Source organism: Oxyura jamaicensis, chromosome 1, assembly GCF_011077185.1.
Source record: "Oxyura jamaicensis isolate SHBP4307 breed ruddy duck chromosome 1, BPBGC_Ojam_1.0, whole genome shotgun sequence".
Taxonomy (NCBI): domain Eukaryota; kingdom Metazoa; phylum Chordata; class Aves; order Anseriformes; family Anatidae; genus Oxyura; species Oxyura jamaicensis.
The window spans coordinates 107635535-107658833 of record NC_048893.1 but is presented as its reverse complement, the minus strand read 5'-3'; the positions used below and the strand labels follow the sequence as shown (position 1 = coordinate 107658833).

At 39.0% G+C, this 23299-nt stretch overlaps 1 protein-coding gene across 3 annotated transcripts in view; it reads left to right on the top strand.

Moving 5' to 3' along the window:
• The window catches only part of GRIK1 (glutamate ionotropic receptor kainate type subunit 1), a 164970-nt gene that overhangs the window by 97075 nt on the left and 44596 nt on the right, over positions 1–23299 (top strand). For all 3 annotated transcript variants that reach the window (XM_035315585.1, XM_035315583.1, XM_035315584.1), the window contains exons 5-7: positions 9139–9192; positions 11008–11181; positions 14448–14591. In XM_035315585.1, the coding sequence (XP_035171476.1) occupies positions 9139–9192; positions 11008–11181; positions 14448–14591 (372 nt within the window). The remainder of the gene's footprint in view (positions 1–9138; positions 9193–11007; positions 11182–14447; positions 14592–23299) is intronic.

Genomic DNA, 23299 nt, shown 5'->3' with positions numbered 1-23299 from the left:
CAGTTTATATGCGTTCCCCCACCAAAAAAAAAAAAAAAAAAGAAAGAAACAGAAACCCATTTGGCGTGCTTAGAGAGTGGCTCACATCGAGCTATTGCCTCTTCAGAGGCTGCACATCAAGTTCAGTGCTGACTACTGTAACAACAGGGCATTAATCCACTGCAGAGAATAGCACAGCTCTGCATTCACATGCCCGTAACAAAGCAATATGTGGTCTTCTGGCACCACCTCATTACATTTCAAACTCTGGTACAGCAAGAAGATGGAGTGGAGACATTAATGGAGGAAAAACGTGTACTTTAAAACAGGAAGGAGGCTATTGTTCAAGGTTTCCATAGCCCTGACCTAAATGCTAGAGCTGGGTAGTCACACAAGGCAAGGACAAGTACCACAAAGCCTGATGTTAATGGGCTGGGACATTACCAGGGGCACACAGAGAGTGGTGCAAATTAGAATTCGCTGTTGTCACTTACTATATTTTTCCAGACAATCAAAGTCTAAAGCACCAGCTTCTGCAATTCATTGACCTATAGACAATAATACCAAGCAAGTAATGTATTGGGAACAGTGTTGCCCTTTTTTTGCTGCAGTTGTAGATTTGTATTTTTTTTTTTTAATTTATTTTTTGGTTGTTATTCTCAGTTGGTCTAACAGTAAACACTGATCACAGGAGACCATCAGGAGAAGTTCCACTGATCTAAATGCACAAGGATGCACTCTCCCATAAAAGTTGTGACCTAATGCTTCCATCCCATTACTGAAATATTTATATTATGTAGAGTAGCATTATGTTTCAAAGTGGGTAAGCCAACTTACTGGATGCATTTGTCTACAGAGTCTGAAACTATCGTCTCCATGCTGGAGGCTCTTGGTGCTGTCAATACAGACTTGCAGGGTGGTGTCCTAAATCAGCTGAGCAACACAGCTGAGAGCAGGTACACAAGTTCCTGTGAGCCGGTAAGGTTGAATTTATTGCAGTCAGGAAGGTTGATCTGTACTATGTTCTAGGGTTTTCTCAGTGCAAATTATATATTTACACCAGGGCCAGATGTAGGCATGATGTTGGGAACATGAGGAAAGAGCAAGGACAGGTGTGAAATCACATAGCTGATCTCTCACCTGATGGGGAGCACACTGCAACATGCAGCGCTACGTGAGAAGAGGGATGGGCAGGAGAGCTGCTGTCCCCTCACTCTGCTCGCTGGAGGGCTGTCCAAAAGCATTAAAACATGTCAGCAGGAACAAGCTGCTCCCAAATGCGATTTCTGGGGGAAGGGTTAAACTGACAGCACGGGTTTTCAGGGATCTGCAAGAAGAAAGTGCAGATGTCTGACACACCGCGGGAGGCACAGAGCTTCAAATGTACCAGACTGAGTGTAAAAAAAAATATATAAAAAATTAAAATAACCTTAGTGTCAAAAGAAGAAGAGGAAGTGCTAGAAGATGCACTAAGTCAGGGCAAAGTGGCAGAACAGTTTGTGTGGGAAATGGATCAGGGGAGACAACTGACAGGCTGCAAATACAGATAATGCTCTCCAATGCCTTAAGAGCCCAGAGAAGGATGGTGAATAGCAGTGTGGAAGAAAATAGGAAAATTAAGGGAGGTACACCTGTAGGTCAAAGCTTCAGGAAAGGAAGCATCATAAATATAGGTGAGAAAGAAAAGGAAAATGTCTTTTGTATGAGATACTTCTGTGGCTGTATCTAGATGATGGCAGCAGTAACTCAGGTGTTGATGTTCCTCACTGTCAAAGGCAGCTGTGAAATGCAAAGGTGTGGAGGGCTCTGAATTCATGTGTGGATCATCTGTTTGTAGGTCAGCCGTCTGAAGTACCATGGTTCATATTCTCATCACTGCACACAGAAACCTCTATATAATTTTACACTGAATGAGAACAATATATTAAAGAGAATACTACAGAAATTATTTTAAGAACACTCTTTGATGTTAGCAGCAAAAAACACATACTGTCATTAAACTCTGTAAGATTTCTGATAGGAGTAGAAATCAGAGCCAACAGTCACCTAAAGCAGTCCCCAAAGCAACAATTTTTTCTCTGACCACTGTATTTACAGTAATGTAGTAAATGCTTGATGGCCCATACAGAAGATAAATGAGGGTGGTGGAAATGTATAGCCAGTTGGAGTGGGAATGGTATTTCACACATTAAAACTGCATCAGCGTCACACTGGCACATGCCCCCCGTCATTTATGAAACACAAGTTTCCTGCATCCTGCTCACCCTCCAAGTCTGCCCAGGTTCACCCCCAAGCTTTGCACAGGGGTCTGCATCTCCCCCCTCCAAGCCCAAGGGTGTCCCCTCTGTACCAGCATTGGCTCCATCTCCTTTAGGCACCCCCCACTCCAGGCAGGCAGCATCCCTCACCTCCTCCAAGCCTCACCTAGGCTGGGGAAGAGGCAAAAGACCACCTCTTACCTGCCTCCAAGCTACAGCTCAGCACCAAGGGCTCCCCAGGGAGGGGCTGCTCACACCAGTGTGTATTGGGCACCAGCTGTGGCACAGCTTGTTTGCTGGGACAGGGGGGCAAGGGATGAACAAAAGCTCTTTCTGGGAGTGAAAGGATTAGCATATCAGAAATTTATGTGCTGAAAGTGTCAGCTTATGGAGCTGTGTTTGGCAGCGTGGAGCTTCCTGGACCCATTGCATTACCAGGTCTGGGACATGGGGAGGTGACCTCTTCGCTTGCCTCCTTTGAGTTTTGTTTACAAACCAGCACAAAAGACAGATTTCTTCTCTTAAATGGGACTATCTTTTGCTTATTTATAGCTTCAACTAAAATGCCATTGAACCACACTTCTTCCTTGTGCACAAGAACAGGAGAATCAATAACCTAATTTAAACAAAATACAAAGCCTGTGAGCCGCTGAATAACCTATTCCCTAATCTCACACATTTTCCTTTCTCTCTGACATGCTGCAGAGAGCCCAGGCTTTCACAGTCCCTGACCAGCTTAATGAGACCTGGCCCTTCCATCATCCACATCTGGCAGGAGTAAGCAGAAATTGTGATTATTAATTACTGAGCTTTCCTATAGTTATTTTGTTGTTGTTGTTGTTGTTGTTGTTTTTTCTCTGTATTCCCTCTTGAGGGCTGGTAACTTCATGTGACTGGTGCACGGTGGCTAAAAGAGGTTTCCATCTCTGTTGCTGGCACCAGGCAGTCAGGTAACCTCCCGAACCTGCACCTCTGCTGCCCAACGTGACCCATGGGCATCAGAGTATCAGAGATTACTTGAGCCAAGATGTTTGGCTCACCATCAACAGAGTTTTCAAATGAGATGTACTGCACCAGCAGAGCTAATGGGAAGTTTTAGCTAGTCTGTCACTCCTGTAGCCTATTTGAAAATATTGGGTGCTGAAGCTTTAAAATTCATGAAGAATGAACAAATGTTCTGACAAGCAGTAAGATCTAGTAGGGAGTCAGGTGCTGAAAGCAGGAGCTAAGTGCAGCTGAGGTTTCTAAGGGTAGAACTGCGATCTCAAAAGACCCAGCTCAGGATCTGCTCAAGCTCTGTAGGAGCCACCCAGGTTGTTTTAAACTGTGCTTGTCCTGCCCTGCTGCAAGGGTGCATGGCATCTCCTGCCTTTCCAAGCCCCATAACAGGCATCCCTTAGAGCATGAGCTAATAAAGCACCTTCCAAATATGCCTAAGACCAACAGGACTGAATCAATTACATGATGAATTTAGAAACACTTTCTTAGGGAAAAACCTGGTGTTTGCAACATTCACCTGAAATATTCTGTGGACAGAGATCTAGTGCTGATCTAGACTAGGTAAGCAATCGCACAAGTCAGTTAATTCTCATTATGGCAAACAGTGATCTGTTTTGGGTGCAAGTCTTCCAATATGTTCTGCACTTACTGTATTTTCTTTTGATTTTGTCTTTTTGTATCAGGAAATTTGTTCAAGAGTTAAGTCGTTAGGGTTAACCTTCAATTTACTCTTCTAACGCACCAGTAGTTGGCATAGATTTTACTGCTAGGCAAACTCATAAATTATGTTGCTGCTAGCCTTAAATTATCTACTCCTTCTTCCACACCTTTAAAATAAATTTTATGAAATGTAAAGTATATTTAATCAGGTTTAAGACACTCATAAAACATTTTATAAAGACTTCTATGTTCACTTTCTCTACGTGACAAAGAGCAAAATAACTAATTTGGTTCTTACAGAAGTGCAAAAACTATGTCACCATTGTACACATTCTAAGTAAAAAAATAAATGTGAGAATATAAAATTTCAATTCCTGAATATGCTCCTTCCACTAGCTGGTCAGAGAGGCTGAAGCCTACTATCTGCTATGAAAAGCAGATAGTTCTCTCTACTGCTGAAAAAATATTTGTGTCAGATCCTCCCAGGTGACCCCCACACCCCAGTGTGAGAAGCAGAGAGATTCATCTCATCGGTTCTCCTCTCTCTCTCATCATAACTCTGCATTTCTGAAATTTCTGCTTCTCTGTTCTTGTTAGCCATGCTATCTAGATGAAAGCTAAACTATTTGCAGTACCACGATACTTCTTCTTGCACGCGTAGTTGTTCTTTGCTGCCCTGGAAGCTTCACTGGGTGGTGCAAATTCAAGTGAACTTTCAAAGTGATGGGGTGTTTTCAGTCTGTACTGTGAGACTATGTCTATACCAGAGCTTCAAAGACAATGTCACTGCCCTGGCTCTCTGGGATCTCTTCAGGAAACATAAGGAGCCAGCCACAGCTTTTTGGGCCCCTGGGCCAATGCTTTCACTTGGTCCTATTGCTGTGGGCCTTTTTTACACCTGGACTCCAATACTAGTCAATGTATGTTTTGTCTCCTGATGTAACTCATGTCCGTGTTGGAGGAACTTTTTACCACTTAAAGCTGGATTGCTTCTGTGGATGAGTGTGACATAGGTTACATGGAAGGTTTCCAGTGAGCTAAGTCACAATTAAAGCTGCCTGCGTGAAGTCCAGGAAAGCACAGTAAGCACAGTGGTTTTATGTTGAACATTTTAGAGACTAGGAGGCAGAGGAACTTTATTCATCATGGCGTATCTTGCTGATCCTAGAAAATAGTGGTGGTACTAATTAATTGGATAATGAAATGCATTCATTTAATGTTCATGAAATTGAATAATAGCATGAGCGAGGAAAATGCTAAGTGAAAGTAAGTGAAGTATCTGATGCGGTTCCATTAGTCTGGTTACAGCCCGCCTTGAAGGAAGACTGAGACTAGCTCTAAATGAGGAGTTGTTTTTTTTTTTTCACAAGAAGAATGAACAGAGGTTAGAGCAGAGATATAACACAAGCCAAGAACAAGGAACCCAAATAAATTTACAGACATATGAGATTATATTTTGATACAGCCTCTGTCCACTTGACATATATATTTTGATTACCGATGCTTGTTCAGATTCACGCTGCAGTTCATGAACTACAGCTAAAAGCACAGGTCCACTACACATAAGTGCAAACACCCTATTTGAAACGGATAGTTAGAGGTGGAAGTCTCTTTATCACATTTGCCACAATATCTGGGTTTGGCTGAATAACAGATTTTATACAGGGCTGGATGGGAAGGAGATCTGCAAGGAGAATGCAGAGTATTTTATCCTGGTTTCACTAATTTACATTCATCCAAGTTCCACAGCAAGTAAAAGCTGTTATTATTTAAATAGGACATTTATATCAGATGCATAATTATTTAACTAATTGCACACAATGTTATTTAAATAGGAATATGTAATGAAATTCCATTCTAGTTTCTTATGGACAGCTATATACACAAAACCCAATCTCATTGACTTCCCTTCTCTCTTCTGGGCTGTTCTCATTTTCTGCAGTGGGGAGGGTGATTGCTCTGTGGGAAGAGCCTGTGCAGCTCCTTTGCCAGGTTATTCAGGTGTCCCAACCTGAAAGGGATCTTTGCTCCTACCATACTTTTACTATTGTCTGTCTCTTGGTAGTTCCTGGAAGCTGCAGTCCCTATATCTGCTGTGTTGCAGAGAGCAAAAAATGAGTCCTTGCTGCTGAAAGCACACAAGTGCAACTTTTCTAATTACACTAATGGGAGCATCTGAGTCATTAAGACACTGCTCTGGGGTCTTCAGCACGATACCCAACATTCCTCTTGCTGTTGCTTTAACTTGCCTTCATTTTCTGTCTTCCTAATACCATCTTTTAGAGTGGGCATTTGATACTATTATAAAATCCATCCATTCACTGGAAATTTTACTTAGCAACGATGCTACCCTAGAAGAGAAATAAATTATTATTGCAAATCCTTTCATATATGTGAATAAAAAGCAACCTATTTAGGTCAATCTACAAATCTAATTCGCAAGTCACAGAAAAGTGTTATGTACCTGTTAACTAATTATCATTGATAACGAGTGTTAGAGGGGAGAACAACCAGTGAAGCTTGTTCATGTGACCAGTGCTAAATGAGAAGCCAAAGATCAGTGGCAAATCAGAGGCCAGCCTGGGACAGATCCAGCATCAGTGCTGATTCCTTAGTCAGAAAAGGACATTATTATCGCATGTGTGCCACTTAAGAGCTCCCTTCCAGCTATCTGTAGCTTCACATCTTAATTGAGTCATTATTAATACAGAAAGTACAAAAATGACATGTTGGTTAAGCTTTCCTGGGTGCAATACTTTCTTTGGAAAGGAGAGCTTCAGCAAGCTTCTCTCACAGCACTCTTGGTGTCAGGTCCATGCCAAATCCAGGACACCCTTCCACCACTGGTCATCGTGAACTTGCATTTTGGTTATGGCAGATAACATTGCTGGTCAAATCCCATTTTTTACATGCAATTGCCCTTGTTTTTCAAGTGTTCTGGTTCTGTTTTGTTTTCAAATGCAGTCCTGTAGCATGACTTTTGAAATCATTATTATTCACAGGCATGTGTGTATGTCCTGCCAGCTCAGTTTATCGTGCATTATTTGGGAATCAATATTTTCTAACAATGTTTTAATCAAAAATGTGTTTAGAAGACAAACACTCCTCTCTCTCAGGCTACTGCCCTTGGCTGTATGGGGAAAGTAATAACTGGGCTACCTTGGATTAACTAGCTGCATACCCAGGTGCAGCAGCACAAGCTAAGTAATGCTTCCCAACGCCCCCTGCTACACACTTTATAATTTTTCTAGCTAATATATTCTTCTAGTTAACTTAAAATTGTATTTTAAGGCATTATATCACTTGGCATTGTCCTGGTCCTCTGTTGTCTTACTATTTCTACACAGGCAGATTGGAGATTACACATTCTGATAACAGAAGTGCAATGACTTGATGTCAGATTTTGTATCTCAGGCTAGAATTAAAACTCTAATGAATCAATAATTTAAATCTGTGCATTTGTATCCTTCCTTGTTACATTTATTACTGTTATCTTCCTTTCATAATCATGTAACACCATGAACTATGAAATTCCTAAAGAGGACCAGCTAAATTTGGGTATCCTGAGGTATACCTGGGTTCAAACCACACGTGAATCATTATCACCGAGCGGCTACTCTGTGCCCCATATGAAGTAATTGGGTTATTTCAGTACAGTTTCAGCTAAAAAGAAAGCTGCATCATAAAAATCCTGCCTGACACCTCGTTCCCACAGCAGGGACCATAGTCACAGAAATACAGCTGCTTCAGGGAGCAGAACTGAGTCCAGTCAAATCAGCTGGGAAACACAGCATGCAGAAGTTTATGTTGATGCTAACATATATCATTTTCTGTGCATAAATAGGGAAGGAACATCACTCTTCATGATTGCTAGAGTGCTCATTTTTACAGGTAATAAAATAACTCTAAGAAATTGAAGAGAAGAGGATTAATAAAATAAGAAATTAAAAAGGCAATTTTGACATGTAAATTCAATGGAGTGTTTCAATAAAATACTTGCTTTCTGGCTTGATTTTTAGTGGCTGGAAATGGATTGGTTGTTTGTGATTAACATTGATTATTATCTTCTGCAGCTTAGAAGGTTCAGGTTCCTCCCTTTATGTGAGGAATTTCCATACACAATCACGCAAGTGATTTTCAGAGGCTTTTGCTATGAAAAAATATTGGCAAGCCAAATCATATTATTTTCTCCTGTCTTTCAAGTAGCTATTCAGGCACTGCTGAAAGTGTTCTAAAACACTATTAATAGTACGTGCTTACTTTACTCTGATCCAGACTGAATAACACTTAACCTTTGCCTGTGTTTCTGTCATGACGATGAATTTTCGACTAGTTTTGTAGCTCACAGTTGTTCCTCCACTTCACACAATCCCAGAGAGGGCAAAACGTTTGCGTCACAGTAACAGCGTGCGTGGATGTGGTGACAAGTATAGGTGATGCTGTGCTGGAACTGTAGAGCATCTGGGTACATGTGATCAGTGGTGTCTTATGTAAGCATTTTCAACAATTTTTGGAGAGGGGCTGGAGGAAAAATATATCCCTCTAGAACTTTCAATAAAGCACCACTGCAATGTGAGGGCTGGGAAGAAAAACCTCATTTTCTGCCCAGGGTGGTCAGTCAGTTTGCATTTAAATGCCATCCTTACCACAGAAACACCACCTTACCTTGCAGATCTTAAAAACGTCTGACTCTGGAAAATTATTCCGGAACAGAAATCCTTTCCTCCTAGCTATTTTGACAACTTCCCACAGACCTGAATTCCCCAGGTGGAACAAAAGGCATTTAGAGAAGTTTTCTTCTTTTCTTTGTTTCTGGTTTACTTCAGTGAGCACTCACCAAGTGTCTTGTTCTCACATGGTAATGTAGAATAAAAACAATGCATTTAAGCACTTTTCCCTATAAATTCCATTGTCTGCTAGTAAATTTCCTTTTAACACTTCCAAACTGCATACTAAAGAATTTCACTTTTAAAAAATCAGCTTCTCATTATCGCCAGTCATTTTTCTTGTCCTAGAAGTTTTGCAATCTTTAATCTCTTTCCTGAGCAGAGGTGATAAAAACATCATTTACATACAAATACTTTATTTTTTGCTCCTGAAGAAAAATGTAGATTTTATTGTAATCAAGCTTTTATAACCTGTAACGTATTGTTCCAGATTAATCCGTGCTTTTCAGAAGACAGTGGAGTATACTGACAGCGTCTAGTGTAAAGTACACTCACCTTTTAATCTCTTTCAACAGATTCTCTCCATGGGTATGATGACTGAATACTACCACTACTTTTTTACAACACTGGTAAGAAACACTGAAGATTTTGGGGTGAAATTTCTGTGTTGCAGAAAAGCCAACTAAAGCCTTTCACTCGGTGTTTTTTATTGCGATTACTCAAGGTATCCCCTGAAGAATGAGTACAAACACTCCTTAGTATATCAGGAGTCACAAGTTTAAGGTTTTGTGGTAGTGCTGAGGTCAAGGCTTCTGCAGGCAGTGGGGTACAGCCCCCATCCAGCACAGCATGTGAGCTTGCACTTCAGTCTCTACCTACCTTAAAAAGCATCATCAAGTTATTAGCTAGTTGAAGACCGCCACAGTCCATTGACCCCATCCCTCTAAGCTATTTTTGTTGAGTACAATGTAAAAAGAAGTCAGTAATTCAGGGGTTAAGATGTGACCTTTGTCTTAGCACATATCGAACAAATACAGGTCATAGCTAAAATTTTACATAGCTAAAATTTTACTTTACTCATATATGTATAGAAAACAAAAAACACCCAAAAATCCAATATTTATAATTTCACTTGGGAAATTTGATAAGAAAAGAAAAACGTCATTTTTTCTTTTAAAATACAAATCTATGCATATTCATTTCAGACAGATTATTCCTATATTTTAACATATAAACCACATATAACTTAATCCATGCTTAAGATCTATTTGCATGGCAGACTAGAAAGACAGCCAAGAGCCAATATTGCTAGAGCAACCCTAGACATTTGGATTATGTCAGTTCATGTGCATCAGCTTAATCTTGATTTCCATTCCATATAAAATTTTATGTGGAAGTGAAAATTTATTCTGAATCCAAGCGTCAATTTATTAGTCAGAAAAGACTCTCAAACTGTTTGGAACTTGAAGTAGTAGTTTGAAAGAACTCTCTTTTGAGCCCATTTTAAGACCAAGGAAAATGTGGAAATCTAGTGTTTACTGTGGACTATAGTGTTTTAAACAATAACAATGAATCTAAAATAAAATGGTGACCAAGAAAAACAATATACATGGAGCATACATTAGAATAAGCAGTAAGCACTGTTGGTGGTATCTCAGCATTGTGGTATTGTAAATGCTGACATTTTCATGGTTACTGTGGTATTAAACCATGACCACCACATTTGTTATTTTACTGGCTTGCCGGGATCAACAAAAAGTTGTTTTGAAAAACCAGCCTTCAGGCTTTGAAAAGCAGTTAGCATCTTCCCACTGCTTGATAAATCTAGCAGCAGAATGTGCCACACAATTATGCCATTTAGAATATCCATTATTTCCCAGCCCTGTAAACGCCAGGCACTGCAGTGCACGGAGTTACTGCGCACTGGCCTGACACGTCCATCAGGCATACTGGCAGTGAGTCACCTGAAGCAGGCAAGGCAGGAGAAAAATGGAGTTCATAAGCAGAAAAAGTGTATTGCTCTCGACATCTCTCGGAATTTTCTTTCCCCGAGTTGAGAAATAAGCCTGACGTTGGCCAACTAATTCCTTGTGTTGGTTTGACAGAGCCGTAGTGCTGCTGGAGGACTGTTATAAATTAAAATCAGATAGTGTTGTGCGGGTTGGTTGCAAAATAGTGTTGTTGTGGGGGACAAATTTTTACATTCCAATGAAGCAGATATGTGGTTTGTCATAAATTTCACACAGCTTTGGTTTATTCAGATTTATAACTGAAGCGGTCGTGACTAGGTTTTGAGGGCAAACAGAGTTCACATGGGGGGAAAAAACAGCACTTAAGCTTTGGATTGAAAAATCAAATACAATTTTGGCCTAATTGTACCTTCCAAACATCTTGCTTTAAAAATGCTACATCTGGTTTTGTTTGTTTTCTTAATGATGATTTAGGATCTATTTGCATTAGACCTGGAACCCTACAGATACAGCGGAGTAAATATGACAGGGTTTCGCCTGCTCAACATTGAGAATCCCCAGGTTTCATCAGTCATTGAGAAATGGTCAATGGAGCGTCTTCAGGCACCACCAAAACCAGAGACTGGATTGCTTGATGGCATGATGACAGTAAGTGAATGACTGCTATGATGCAGTGGTGTCTACAGCACACTTTACAACTCGTTACTAGTGGAGGTGAACCAATCCCACCAGCATTTCCATTCATAATGCAAATGTTGAAAAACAGAATCCCCAAAACAAATTTATTTTCATGTGCTTCTACACAGGAGTGCATTTGCCCCATTAACCAGTGTTATACTTCACCATGTGACAAGCCACTTCTGGGAAGCTTTGGAGATGAATAACAGTTCTCCATCACAGGGCCATCCAGCTTACACCATTCATCTTTTTATTGTTGAACATATATACTGCCGCCTCATTTCTCCATTAATGTTCTGGATGGAGTGTAGAACATAACAGGAAATAAAAATTTTCAGAGCAGGTATAGGATTTATGACCTGCAGGGAAAGATATTGTACATGTGGACAGTTAATAGCATTTCTAAATTGGAAAAGTGCCCTTTCCCTTCATTTCCATCATCTACAGCAACTCTGTCTTTTAAGATAATAATTTAAGGATAAATGAAAGGTATCACCAAGCCAGGAAATCAGGATTTCCTCCCTACCACTCCCCTATGAGCCAAAGGAGAGAATAGGAACAATTACACAGACTGTGTGACTCCATTCTGGTTTGTGGGGTAAAGGGTTGCCATCTTTTTGCAGTGTAAGATAATGTGTCTTATATACTGGATGGTGTTAGAAGTGATACGAAGTAGGCTTTATTGCAGATGATTGCAGGGGAAATTCTGAAGCGTCCTGAAATCCTGAAGAGAAATGCATTATGTGTGCTATATAGCATTTCAAAACAAAACAAAACAAAACAAAACAAAACAAAACACGTTTTCAGTAGTGTTATTGTGCTCACTGATACTCAAAGCAGGGGAGAAAAGTTTCTCTGGGAGCTTCTGATGTAAATAGACAAGACATGAAAGAGTAGCTATTCACATCTAGCTATTCACCGGCATTCACCTCGTTATAAAACTAGGATTTAGGAAAAACGAAGCCCTTTCTAGAGTCTTAACCCCTCCTTTGCATCTCTATAATACCTTAGTGTCCTTGATGCTCTGAAACAGCATGAATACCAAGGAAAGCATCTTCCTAGTTGGATGTGATCATTTAAATATTCATAGCAAGTTCTGCTTATTCAGTTTGACGGAGAGCTGCAGTACTGCTATATTTCATTAGACAATAAGGCTATGACAAGCTTCACATTATAAGGAGATAAGGATTACATGTCCTATTGTTATTTCAGATTTTTTCCTTTCAGGTTCATGCTATATTTTTTATCCTGATCTCAGCTTGTGGGAGGTCAGCAAAGCATGGCCCATACAGTCTTGAGTTCATGTCCCGCTTTATGCACAAATTACACAGAGGCATAGTTGTTCTAAGAAGACCTTTGAATTTCTTTGAAATAATTTAAATAGAATATCAAAATCAGAAAGACAAATTCCTAGCTCTTAGTCTCTTTATTCATAAGCACAAGCACAGGTGTCAACATACAGGCACTTTGCTTCAGAAAATGGGGCGACCTTTTGTTCCTCAATGCTACCCCAAGCCCTAAAACATAACAAGAATGAGAGCAGAAACAAATGAGTACAGGAGGTAATATAACCTCTCAATTGCTGCATGGCAGGATGGATAACTAACAAGTTGCATGAGATTCCATCTGCCAACTCTGGCAGTGCTGCCCAACATACCAACCATGCAGGATGCTTCATGATGTCAAGTAGCAGAAACAGTGGTCCCAGGTGGTAATGCAAAGTGAGGTATGCACTGAAACATTTTCAGCAAGCATCTCTAGAGCCGCTAGGCCTTGGACACAGACCATCAGCAACTCCAACACTCAGGTAATATTCAATCCTGAATGGACAACTCTCCCATCTAATGAAAAGAAATGATCTCAAGTCCACTGACACTAATCAAAATCTTCCCACTGACTTGGAGGGATTTTGGATCAGGCCTTTAGACACTGGGTCTGTTTTCAACAAGTATCTGTTTAAAGATTCTTGACACTGAGGACAGTTGTTGCTGTCTCTTCCTGTTTGCCTCACCATTTATAAGATTTTCAATTAGCTTGGGCTATGGGAGCATTGTTCAGGGCAGATTCTGACTGGTGTTTCAAGAGCGATTCCTCATCTGCAGTACATTAAGATTAGTTGATAAATTCAGATCACATTAGATTGCCAGAAAAATCTTCCAATGCTGATAAGGCTGATGTTGTCGTAATGTACTTAGGTAAATGAAACAGACAAAGAATCAAATCTATTAATTTCCCAAGGGAATTGCACAGGAAAGGAATAAAAATGGATTAGCTTTGCCGTTCATATAAATGAGTCCAGTTTTTCTCATCTCCAGTTACTGCCTTTTTTTAAGATCCTTCCTTAATTATTCAGTAGCTTTTCAAGAAATGTAAGCACTTCATTTTTACAATCCCCGTGCATTAAGTGAAACACAGACATTCCCACCTCACACACCAGAGCACTGAAATGCAATGCAGGTGAAGGTGAGATTTTTCTAAAACTTCCTAGTGATAAAGGGTGATAAGGTGAGTGATATTATTCTGAGGCTTACTGGCCATGATTTTAAACCACTAAAACCATTCTCAAAAAAATAAATGTATAACAAGCATCTGGTGATTGTAGTAATATTTTGGTATCTTCCCTGTTTTAGACAACTATAAGTTATATTTAGAAGTTCAACTTTATTACCAAGGCACCTCAAAATGACAAGTCACCTCCCTCTAAGGTGGCATGCCAGGTGTGGCAGGGGAGTTGCTACAGCCAAAGCTCAGAAGGGCCATTTCACCCATTTATGCCAAAAGCTGGGATCCCTGAGGGCAGTAGACACTTAGAAATTATAGATTCCTTTGGGATACTTACCTGGTGCTTGATGGGACTGATCTTCCTGGAAAGCTGGGACCTGGGCTATACATCACCTTAGGCCTGTTAAAACTGCCCTCCATGACACGCAGCTACCTGCAAGCTCCTTCCTGTGTTTTTATCCCTGTGTGCATCTGGAAATACTCATAAATTAATATGAGCTGCAAAAGTGAAAACCAACCAACCAACCAAAAACAAACCAAAACAAACAAAAAAATCACCATGTTTTCTTACAGCTCAGATTTCCATGAAGCGCTCAGGAAGGAAACAGAGGCCTCTTCCATACTAGCAGCCCAGGAGAATGGTTGTCAGTAGAGAAAAGCAGGGAGTGGACACCAAGATGAACTTTAAATAAAGACTTTTTTTTTTTTTTTTTTTTTTTTTCCTCTTCATGCAGACTGAAGCAGCTCTGATGTACGATGCTGTTTACATGGTAGCAGTGGCCTCCCAGCGTGCCTCCCAAATGACTGTCAGCTCCCTGCAGTGTCACAGACACAAGCCATGGCGTTTTGGACCCAGATTTATGAATCTGATAAAAGAGGTAAGTGTAGACCATCTGCTTACGGCCATCATAATACTTCCTCTGTTCTTTAACCACACTGGCTTGTGTTACTGCTCCCGTGCCTTTGTCATATGCTATCCTCTGATTTCTGGCACCCAGACACTCAATTTTTCTTGACCTTTCTAGTAGAGAAATGTTGACTTACAGAAACAAGGTTGTGACCTGCATTTTAGCGGGAACTCTACCTGGTCTTTCAAAAAAACAAGCTACTAAACTCTAAGTTGATAAAATCTCAGACTAATATTCTAGAAATTGAAAGAAAAGTGAGTTGGTTCACCACTTAAGCCTGGCTGTTTTGCAAATTGTTTGATCAGTACACCCAATAACACAAAATCCAGAAAGCACTGCAGCCAATATTTCTAAAGAAGTAAATTGCTTCATGAGGTCTTACACTGTCTCATAAGAGTGCATCACTGTGATGGTTTGATCCACAAGCATTTTTAAAAATACACATTTTAACTGAAATGCCTTCACTCTTCCAAAAATTCAGTCTTTATTATGAGTCTTAAATGGAAACTTCTTCTTTAGAGCACAGTGTAGTAATGAAAATGAGAAATTATGTGAAGTTTCCTAGATCTATTTAATCTTTCACCTCAGTTTTTGTCCATGACAATGGGATTCCTGTCAAAGCCAAATTCATTACCATGGGGGTAGGTAGAATAGGAGCTGTTGGCACAAGGTAAATGGTGGCAACATGTCAGGACATATGACTGAATCCAGGAATATTTTCAGAACAATCAGAAAGGCAGGACATGTGGCAGTTACAGAACACGTAGAAGAATTGTCATTTTCTCCAAAACCAAGAAAACATTTTAGAATTGCTATAGGCAGGGTACAATGTGGGGGTTCACCTACACAGAAAGCAGTGAAACGTACTGACGCAGTATTCTCCACACAGTTTTATGGATTTTAAGTTTTACTTGTAAGCTTCTCTTCTTGAAAGTACAAAGAAAAAAACAAGTGTCATCCCAGTGCTCAGACACCTGACTTAAGAATTAAGGAAACCTTGAAATACTTCCCAGCCTGTGACACAGATCAAGGGAACGGTCACAGGAGACATGGAGACAGCACCGGTAAAGCTCATTCCCTCACACTGATCTCAGCCATGCCATATCCAGCTCACCCTCTGGGGAGGAGGAGGGGTGACTGTAAGCAGGAGCAGAAGATGAGAAAAAGATCTCAGAGGATGAACTCTCTCCCTTCGTCCTCCCTCCCCTGTGATTTGATCTAAGCAGCAACCTTTGTTCTTGTACTTTTTAATCTCAAGCTAAATGAGGTAGCAGTGCTATTCATAGAATTTCTGGTACATTAAAAAGAAAATAAAAAATTACAATCATATTGAAAATCAGCAAATGATTCTATAAACAGTGAATATACCTGTATAATTCTACAGTGGTGCCCTACCTATTTTGGGTGATGTTGAAAATATAGCATAGTGGTCCATTTGAATCCTAAGCTGGAAGTGCTTTGACCAAAAACACTGGATGTATCTCAGCAGATCCAATTCAAAGCTTAGTGTTACACAGCTATCTGTACAGTTCACGCTTATCATGTACAGCTGGCTTCTCTTGCATGGAGTGAGATATGTAAGCTAATTAGTGATTGTTGTGCAGATAGTGTCTTTCATGGTCAGTAAAACACTGATTTAAACACTCCAAGGGTCTTATCTTCCTGTTTCTGTTCTAGCCCAAAAGATGGTTATTAAAATTACATGATAAGATTTAATAAGACAATATTACATTTCCTTTAAAGGCTATAACAGGTGTTGAAAACTAAATAGCAAATGCAATTATATGTTCCTAGTTCATGTTAGGATATGGTTTGCTCAACAAGGAGGGATGAACTATATAAATTAGGAATCAAGTGAATAGGCATGGAGAAAAAACATCAAGCAGGCGGAAGGATGGTTTGGACCCACAGAAATACAATTTAATTATATTATTTTGTTATTTGGCACTGACAATAGTTGAAGCCATTTTACAGAGTGGCCTAAAGACAAACGTTCCATGCCATAGTCCCAGTAAATAACATTCAGACAATGAAGTTGTTTGCAAGGAGTAGTTCAGGTGTTAGAGCTTATCAAGAACATAAATGGCTCCCTGGTGTGATTTGTTTTTGTTTTGTTTTCTTTTGTTTGTTTGATTATAACTTGGTGGTGATAAGCACTGCAGTCATCTCATTTGATTTATGATACCATGCTATAAAATACTAGTCTGATGGCAACAGAGAGGACCTCAGAACCCTTCTGGACACAAAGAGAAAATAAGGTGGAAAGCATCTGTCTTGCATAAGAGCTGGTAAGATGCTTCTCTCTTCACTGACCAGAGGACAAAACACATTTTTTAAGGTTGTCACTGTCCTGTTGGGTAATCAAAGCACATATCATACCTGGTCTTCAGGTACACAAGTTATCTTCTTCCAGAAAGCAGTAGGAAAGTGGATATCCAAGGGCAAACTATGTTCTGATTGGTGTTGGTTGGAATGCATACCAATTGGAGTCCATTTCTGAATTTTCAGAGTACATGAAATCAACAGACAGCTAATTTAATGTGATAATAGTCCTCTCTTGGCCTTAGGACTTCAGGCAAGTATACAGCAGCAAGTAAGAGCAGCATCAGAACCACTGCCTATTTTCCCAAACGACCAAGAGTGACAGTGCTACTAGGAGGACTATAGGAGAAAAGCACTAGAAAAAAAATGTCTGAAACTATAGGATAATGAATTACACTGACAGAAAGAGTATTCTTCTACTCTTTAAAGATCTTATGAGCTAATGCTGATTGTAGGAACAATTTGGAAAATTGCATGGAAAAGTAAGCCTAGCACTGAGGATGGCTTTGAGGTCAGAGAGGTCATCAGATAGTTCCCATGAAGGAGGCTGTTATACATAAAATAACACTGTCTGGGATCAAGACTGTTCTACAATAGCTCATGAAGATATTTTTAATGAAAAGTAAATCCTTGTCAGAAGCTTGTCTCCCTCAGTGACCTAATGTCATTGATATATATATGATATTTTAATATTTTAGCCCTTGTGGAAGTGTTTGCAGGGAGTATCATCGTATGCATGCCCAGAAAGAAAAATGAGGTTATTCTCTCTTCAGGGAGGGAATAAAGAGAGAAAGCATGATTCCACTTTTCCTAAGCATTCGTGTGTAAACATGAATCAGGTGTTCATAATTAAATGATCAGTTCCCCTTTAAATCATGAGATAAGCTCCAGAATAACAACTGCCTATTGATTTTTATTCAATTATCATGTAAACCAATGTGCTTTCCTTTCACTCAAATCCAGTAACAATTACAACTATATTGCAAAGTATTTCAGAACATACAGATGCAGACTTTATCTTGAGTGACTTTATTAAATCTCTTCAAACAGAATCACATACACAAATCTCAACGATTAAAAGAAATCTGAGGCATTTACATCTATATTTGAGCTTATGTTATGTTGTTGACAAGGTACGTTTCAAGCATGTCTGGTTAGTAGATACCAGGAGTGCGAGAAATCCGTCTATATTATGAATAAAACAATTAAAAACAGACTTCTTTTGGTGGTATTACATTATTAAAAACACCATCACCACCCATAACACATTGTAAAAAGACGATACTTGACTATTTTCTGAGCTCAATGAATTCATTATGTAGGCTAGCATAATGATCACAGAAAGAAACAAGATAGTTAGACTTGGTCATAGAAGGAATACCATGACTGTATGATTTTCAAGCCTATGGATAAACTTATTTATAATAATTTTTCTGAGCAAAGATGTCCCGGCTAGATTGGAAAACCAACATAACTCAAATGGTTTTAAGCTCAATAAACTTCTTCCTTGGAATTTGTAAGTTTTTCTTCTAGATGATTCTTGTTTCTTCAGGTAATATATGGTATGTCTCATAGATGGTCTCTGATCTGCAGCAAAGAGGATTTGACTCCCTGAGGAAGCTTGCATCACTTTTCCTTCTTAAAAACCTATAATGAGGGCTTAATTTAAGTTATTTTTACAGAGAAAAGATACTGTAAGTGTTGAACACGTATAGTTTTGTATAGTATGTAGCATTATGAGACTCTGGTCTGTGGATGACACTCTGCTTCAACAGTAAAATTAATAAATAGTAGTAATGTATCCAGTCCTTCACTGTACAAGAGGATAGTAACTGGCTCAGCATCAAGAAATGAAGCTATCCAACAAGACTATCTTTATCAACTTAGGTTGTAATTTTGCGTGTTTTTTGAAACCATGACAATAATTCGGAGTGTCGTACTTTGCATTCTGGTTACATTGGCTGTAAGTATTTTAATTTCCTGCTTCTTCCTTACAAAAAGAAGAAAAAAATACTTATATATAGAATAATATCAGTCCTATAATTCACACTCAAGGCATTTAAGCAAATAGTCTGCAGAGAGGCCTTTCCATCAGCATAGTTAGGAAGCTGGTAACAAGCAGGCATTATACTTTCCAGCCACCACAAAAAGAGCTGTGGAGCAGCTGAGTCCTGTACCACAAGTAAAAGAGGATTCTTGAGCTAAACCAATTCTTCATGTAAAGTAATGTCCATGGAAATCCAAAAGATAGGAGGACTTGGTCATACAAGGACTACCATGACCATGTATCTTGCAAGCCTTTGGCTAAACTTATTTGTAATAATTCTTCTAAGTGAAGATGTTTCAGAACGTTAGCCACTAGCCCATACTTCCCTACAAAATCAGCTGCATATCTACCTCACCTGTGCTGAGATTGTACCAAAAAATAATAGAAACTTTCTTCTGTTCTGTTATATAGATGCTATTCTACACCAGACTGATCTACAACCAAAAAAAAAGCAGGAATAAGCCTGTTTTCTCACATTTTTAGTGCAGTTTTGCAGGTCTGAGATACTGTGTTTTTTGTCAGCACATTGATGTTTGAAAGTTTATCTCCTTGAGATCTCTGGACTCTTCAATGTTTACCCAGCACTATAGATGGATGACAACTGTGCACTATGAGGCAACGGTGCACTCATTCTGACACACCAGTGCAGATGATATCTTGTTAGTTTGTTTTTCTCTTGGTAAGGAGGAAGGAAACATCCTCAGGACTACTATATTTTCTTGGAAGCTTATACAGAGGGAACTGAAGCCAAAACTGAGTGAATTGAAGATGGCACCATCACATGCAGATTGATTTTGCCCAAGTCTGATGAGCTGACCAGCATTTTGAGAGGACAGGAACAGTCAGAGTCTTGATTAATTGATATCAAATCACAGGATGTAATTTTCAGGGAATTCTTGATAATAACTAACTAAATCTAAAATAAATGTTAAAAATCATTGGAAAAAGAAATTGAAGATTTTTCATTACAGAAATAGTATGACTTTAAAATAAGACAGAAAGGAAAGTAATCCCTTTGGGGAGATATTCATCATTATTTTTGGCTAAAATTTGCAGCGTCTCCAAACAAAGAAACACAAAACATTTTACAAAAGAAGAAAATACTGAAATACTGCCTTTTTTTTTTTTTTTTTTTTTTTTTTTTAATAATCATTTATGGCTATGAAAGTCAACATGTGGGAGCATTTTCATGATGCTAAAAATCTATAGTCAGGCACCACAAGACTGTGGGTATTAGGAGACCCAAGAACCCAACATCTCCCCTATTCCCTGAAGAAAGGTCAGTCCTATTCCCTGAAGAAAGGTCAGTTCTGTGCATCAGAAAGGTCAAGACTGACCTTTCTGATGCACAGAAATCTCTGTTCACATGACTTAGGAAAGAACAATATTTCAACTCCAAAACATAAAATAGTATCTGTTGTGTTGCATCTTTTTCATTGCGTTTCAGTGTTAAGGTAAAATATATCATCTGTAACATATGGATATCAGTTTTCTCTGGGCTCTGATGCTCCAATATTTAGTTAATCCAAAGAAAAACATTTATTTAGTTTAGCAGGACACAAGATAATTTGGTGTTAGGATTTGATCCACTCTCATTAAAATAAATATTTTTCTTTTGTTTACTTTTTAAAAACTTACTTCTTGCCCATAAATTAAGGTATGCATTTCTGATATAAGCCTATTGCTGTCTGTTACTTTGAACTGGAAATTCTTAATTGAAAGAGCAAACAAAACGACTGCTAGACTTTCATCCCATGATGATTTATGAGAAAATAAAGGTCAGCTTTCCATGAAGATAATGTATGGCTGAGATTAATGCCAACAGAGATTCATATTCTGAAATCAAATTTCAAGTTTAAAATTTATGCAGTGATCTGTACACACATAAATAGTAAAATAATGATCCTACAACTTGCATAGTAAGAATAAATACATATTGAATAGATAAAAATTATCAGCAAAGCTCTGATACTGCAATGTTTAGAATGAAAATAAGAAATCTGACAAAAAGATTATGTATACTCTCTTCCATTCAATTTTTACTTTGTCAAATATTATGTAGAAAGTAGGTTTGTTTAAAAACTGTAAGAAAGAATTCATACAAAGTATTTTTATCTGAATATGAGGTGTATTTATATATTTGCTACACAAAAATATTTTTTTCAGAACATATTTTATATGCTCTAGCCTACTGAAAATACACTTAATTTATTCCACACTGATATATTTCCATTTAAGTGTTAGTGCATGGCCTAAACTTGATTATAATTATTTGTTATTGGAGAAGCTCCCAGAAACCCTAGCCATGCCACCATTGAGCAATTCACTATGCACAGTCTTTCCTCCAATGACTTTACAAGAAAACTGTTAAATGCAGGTGGTTTAGATTTTGGAGCGGTGTACTCTCATTAAAATGACCTGTTCCTCAATCACGCAGCCTCCTACTCACTCATTCACCTATTTCCCAGCACTTGTGCGCTGTAATCCCAGGTGGAAATGATACAGGGGTTTGCACCACATGAAGTCCCCATGGGTTCCTTGTCATCTCTGTAGTCCAGTGGATCAATGTCACTGTAATAGGACAACAGTGCAGTCAGGGAGGATGTTCCCCGCACAAGATGCTGAGTGGGAACACTGAAGTTCTGGCTTTGTTTCCTGGCTCTGCTGTGGCCTCTGCAACCATGAGCAAATCTTTTCTGGCCAGCTCCAAAACCATACCTCCATTTCCTGAGAGGGCAAAGCAATTCACTGCTTTGTAGGCTGACATCATTAGGCTGTTCACTATCTGCACTTGTAGCTATCACCTCATTCCAAAACAAAAGCGACAAGGCCTGAAATCTAGGTGAAGAAGCCCTGTAGCTGGAAATGCTATGATTCTACTCTGTAAAAGGTGGATGACATCTCTTGTGTAGTTAATGTATTTAGTCTGTCAGCTATCTGGAACATAATGTCTCTATACTGTCTTTCCTATACGAGCAGTATCTATTACAATGCAGTCCCATTCCCCATTCTCTGTTATTAACAGAATAGTGTAAAGTTGTTTTCCAAGTTCATAACCAACAATAACCCCAGCCAGCCACTTCAGTAGCAGTCACATTTGTGTAGCGTAAAATACACACTGCTCCTGCTAGGAAGAATACATGACAACGTTTAACCTTTCCTTCTGATCATTCAACACCACTCCCTCACCTCTGCTATTATAAAGCAATCTGGTAAGTGTAAGCTTTAAAGGAACTCAAAGGTGTTTCAAACATACGCCCTGAAATGAATCCACCTGAACTGTCATCTTCAAGTATTCAGGGTTTATTTATCACATTTTTAACACCAAAAGCCTTTAGTGTGATTACCTGAAAGTCGTTAAGCTCAACCACTGCTCTGGGAACAAGCACTCTTGAGCAGTTCACAGAAAAGCCTTTATTCCCTAAGAAATCCCCCTTCTCTATTCACCCAATATTTCTCTTTCCTGTTTCAAGACAGGGATGTAGTCAGTCTTACAATAGCTGCCTAAACTCCTTCCTAAGAACAAGCTTCCCTACACCTCCTGCTTTTCATCAGTGGTGTTTATTAGAAGCCCAGGATTATATCAGTCTTGGAGTAAAGAGACTAAGAAACATCATGATTTTCAGTGGGGCAGATAAAACCCTGTAATGGTGAATGCTGAAACTCCTTTTATTACATCTGTTATGGTGGATTTGGACTGGGATAATGGAATGTCATACACTAACTCACTATATTCCTTAATCCTTGAGAATCTTTTAATAAGAGGATTAATTGTAAGAGCTGATAAGTTGATGTGTAGCTCAGAGCACATTTTTTATGATTTCCACTGTAACTAGCAGCAATAGCACAATCTCTTAAATCTATCAACTGTCTCTGCAATTCTAATAAAACAGAAGCTTCCTCCTCCAAAAGGAAAGAAACAACAAGAGAGTTAAAGGAATTTTTTCCTTGTCATTAGCATTTTGATTAGGACATGGTGGCTATATTATTTACTGAGTTGGAAGATTTAGTTGTAGAAAAGTGAGCTGTAGTATTGTCAGTACATGGCCACAATTTAGATGTACTTAAATCTACTGTTTTACAAATTTTTCAGATATCTGATTTTGTAGTCCAGAAGCGTAAGTTTAAAGTAGGGAAAAAACATGAGAAAAGGAGCTCAACTCACTTCCTCGCCTCTTGCCATCAAGCAACACAATTCATATCCTATGTATATGTGCATTAGTCATCAATAACGATTCTGTAATGATCAGAATCCACTTTTTTAATAAGTCTAAGACCCATTGGAAGAGACACCATCATCCACCTCTGC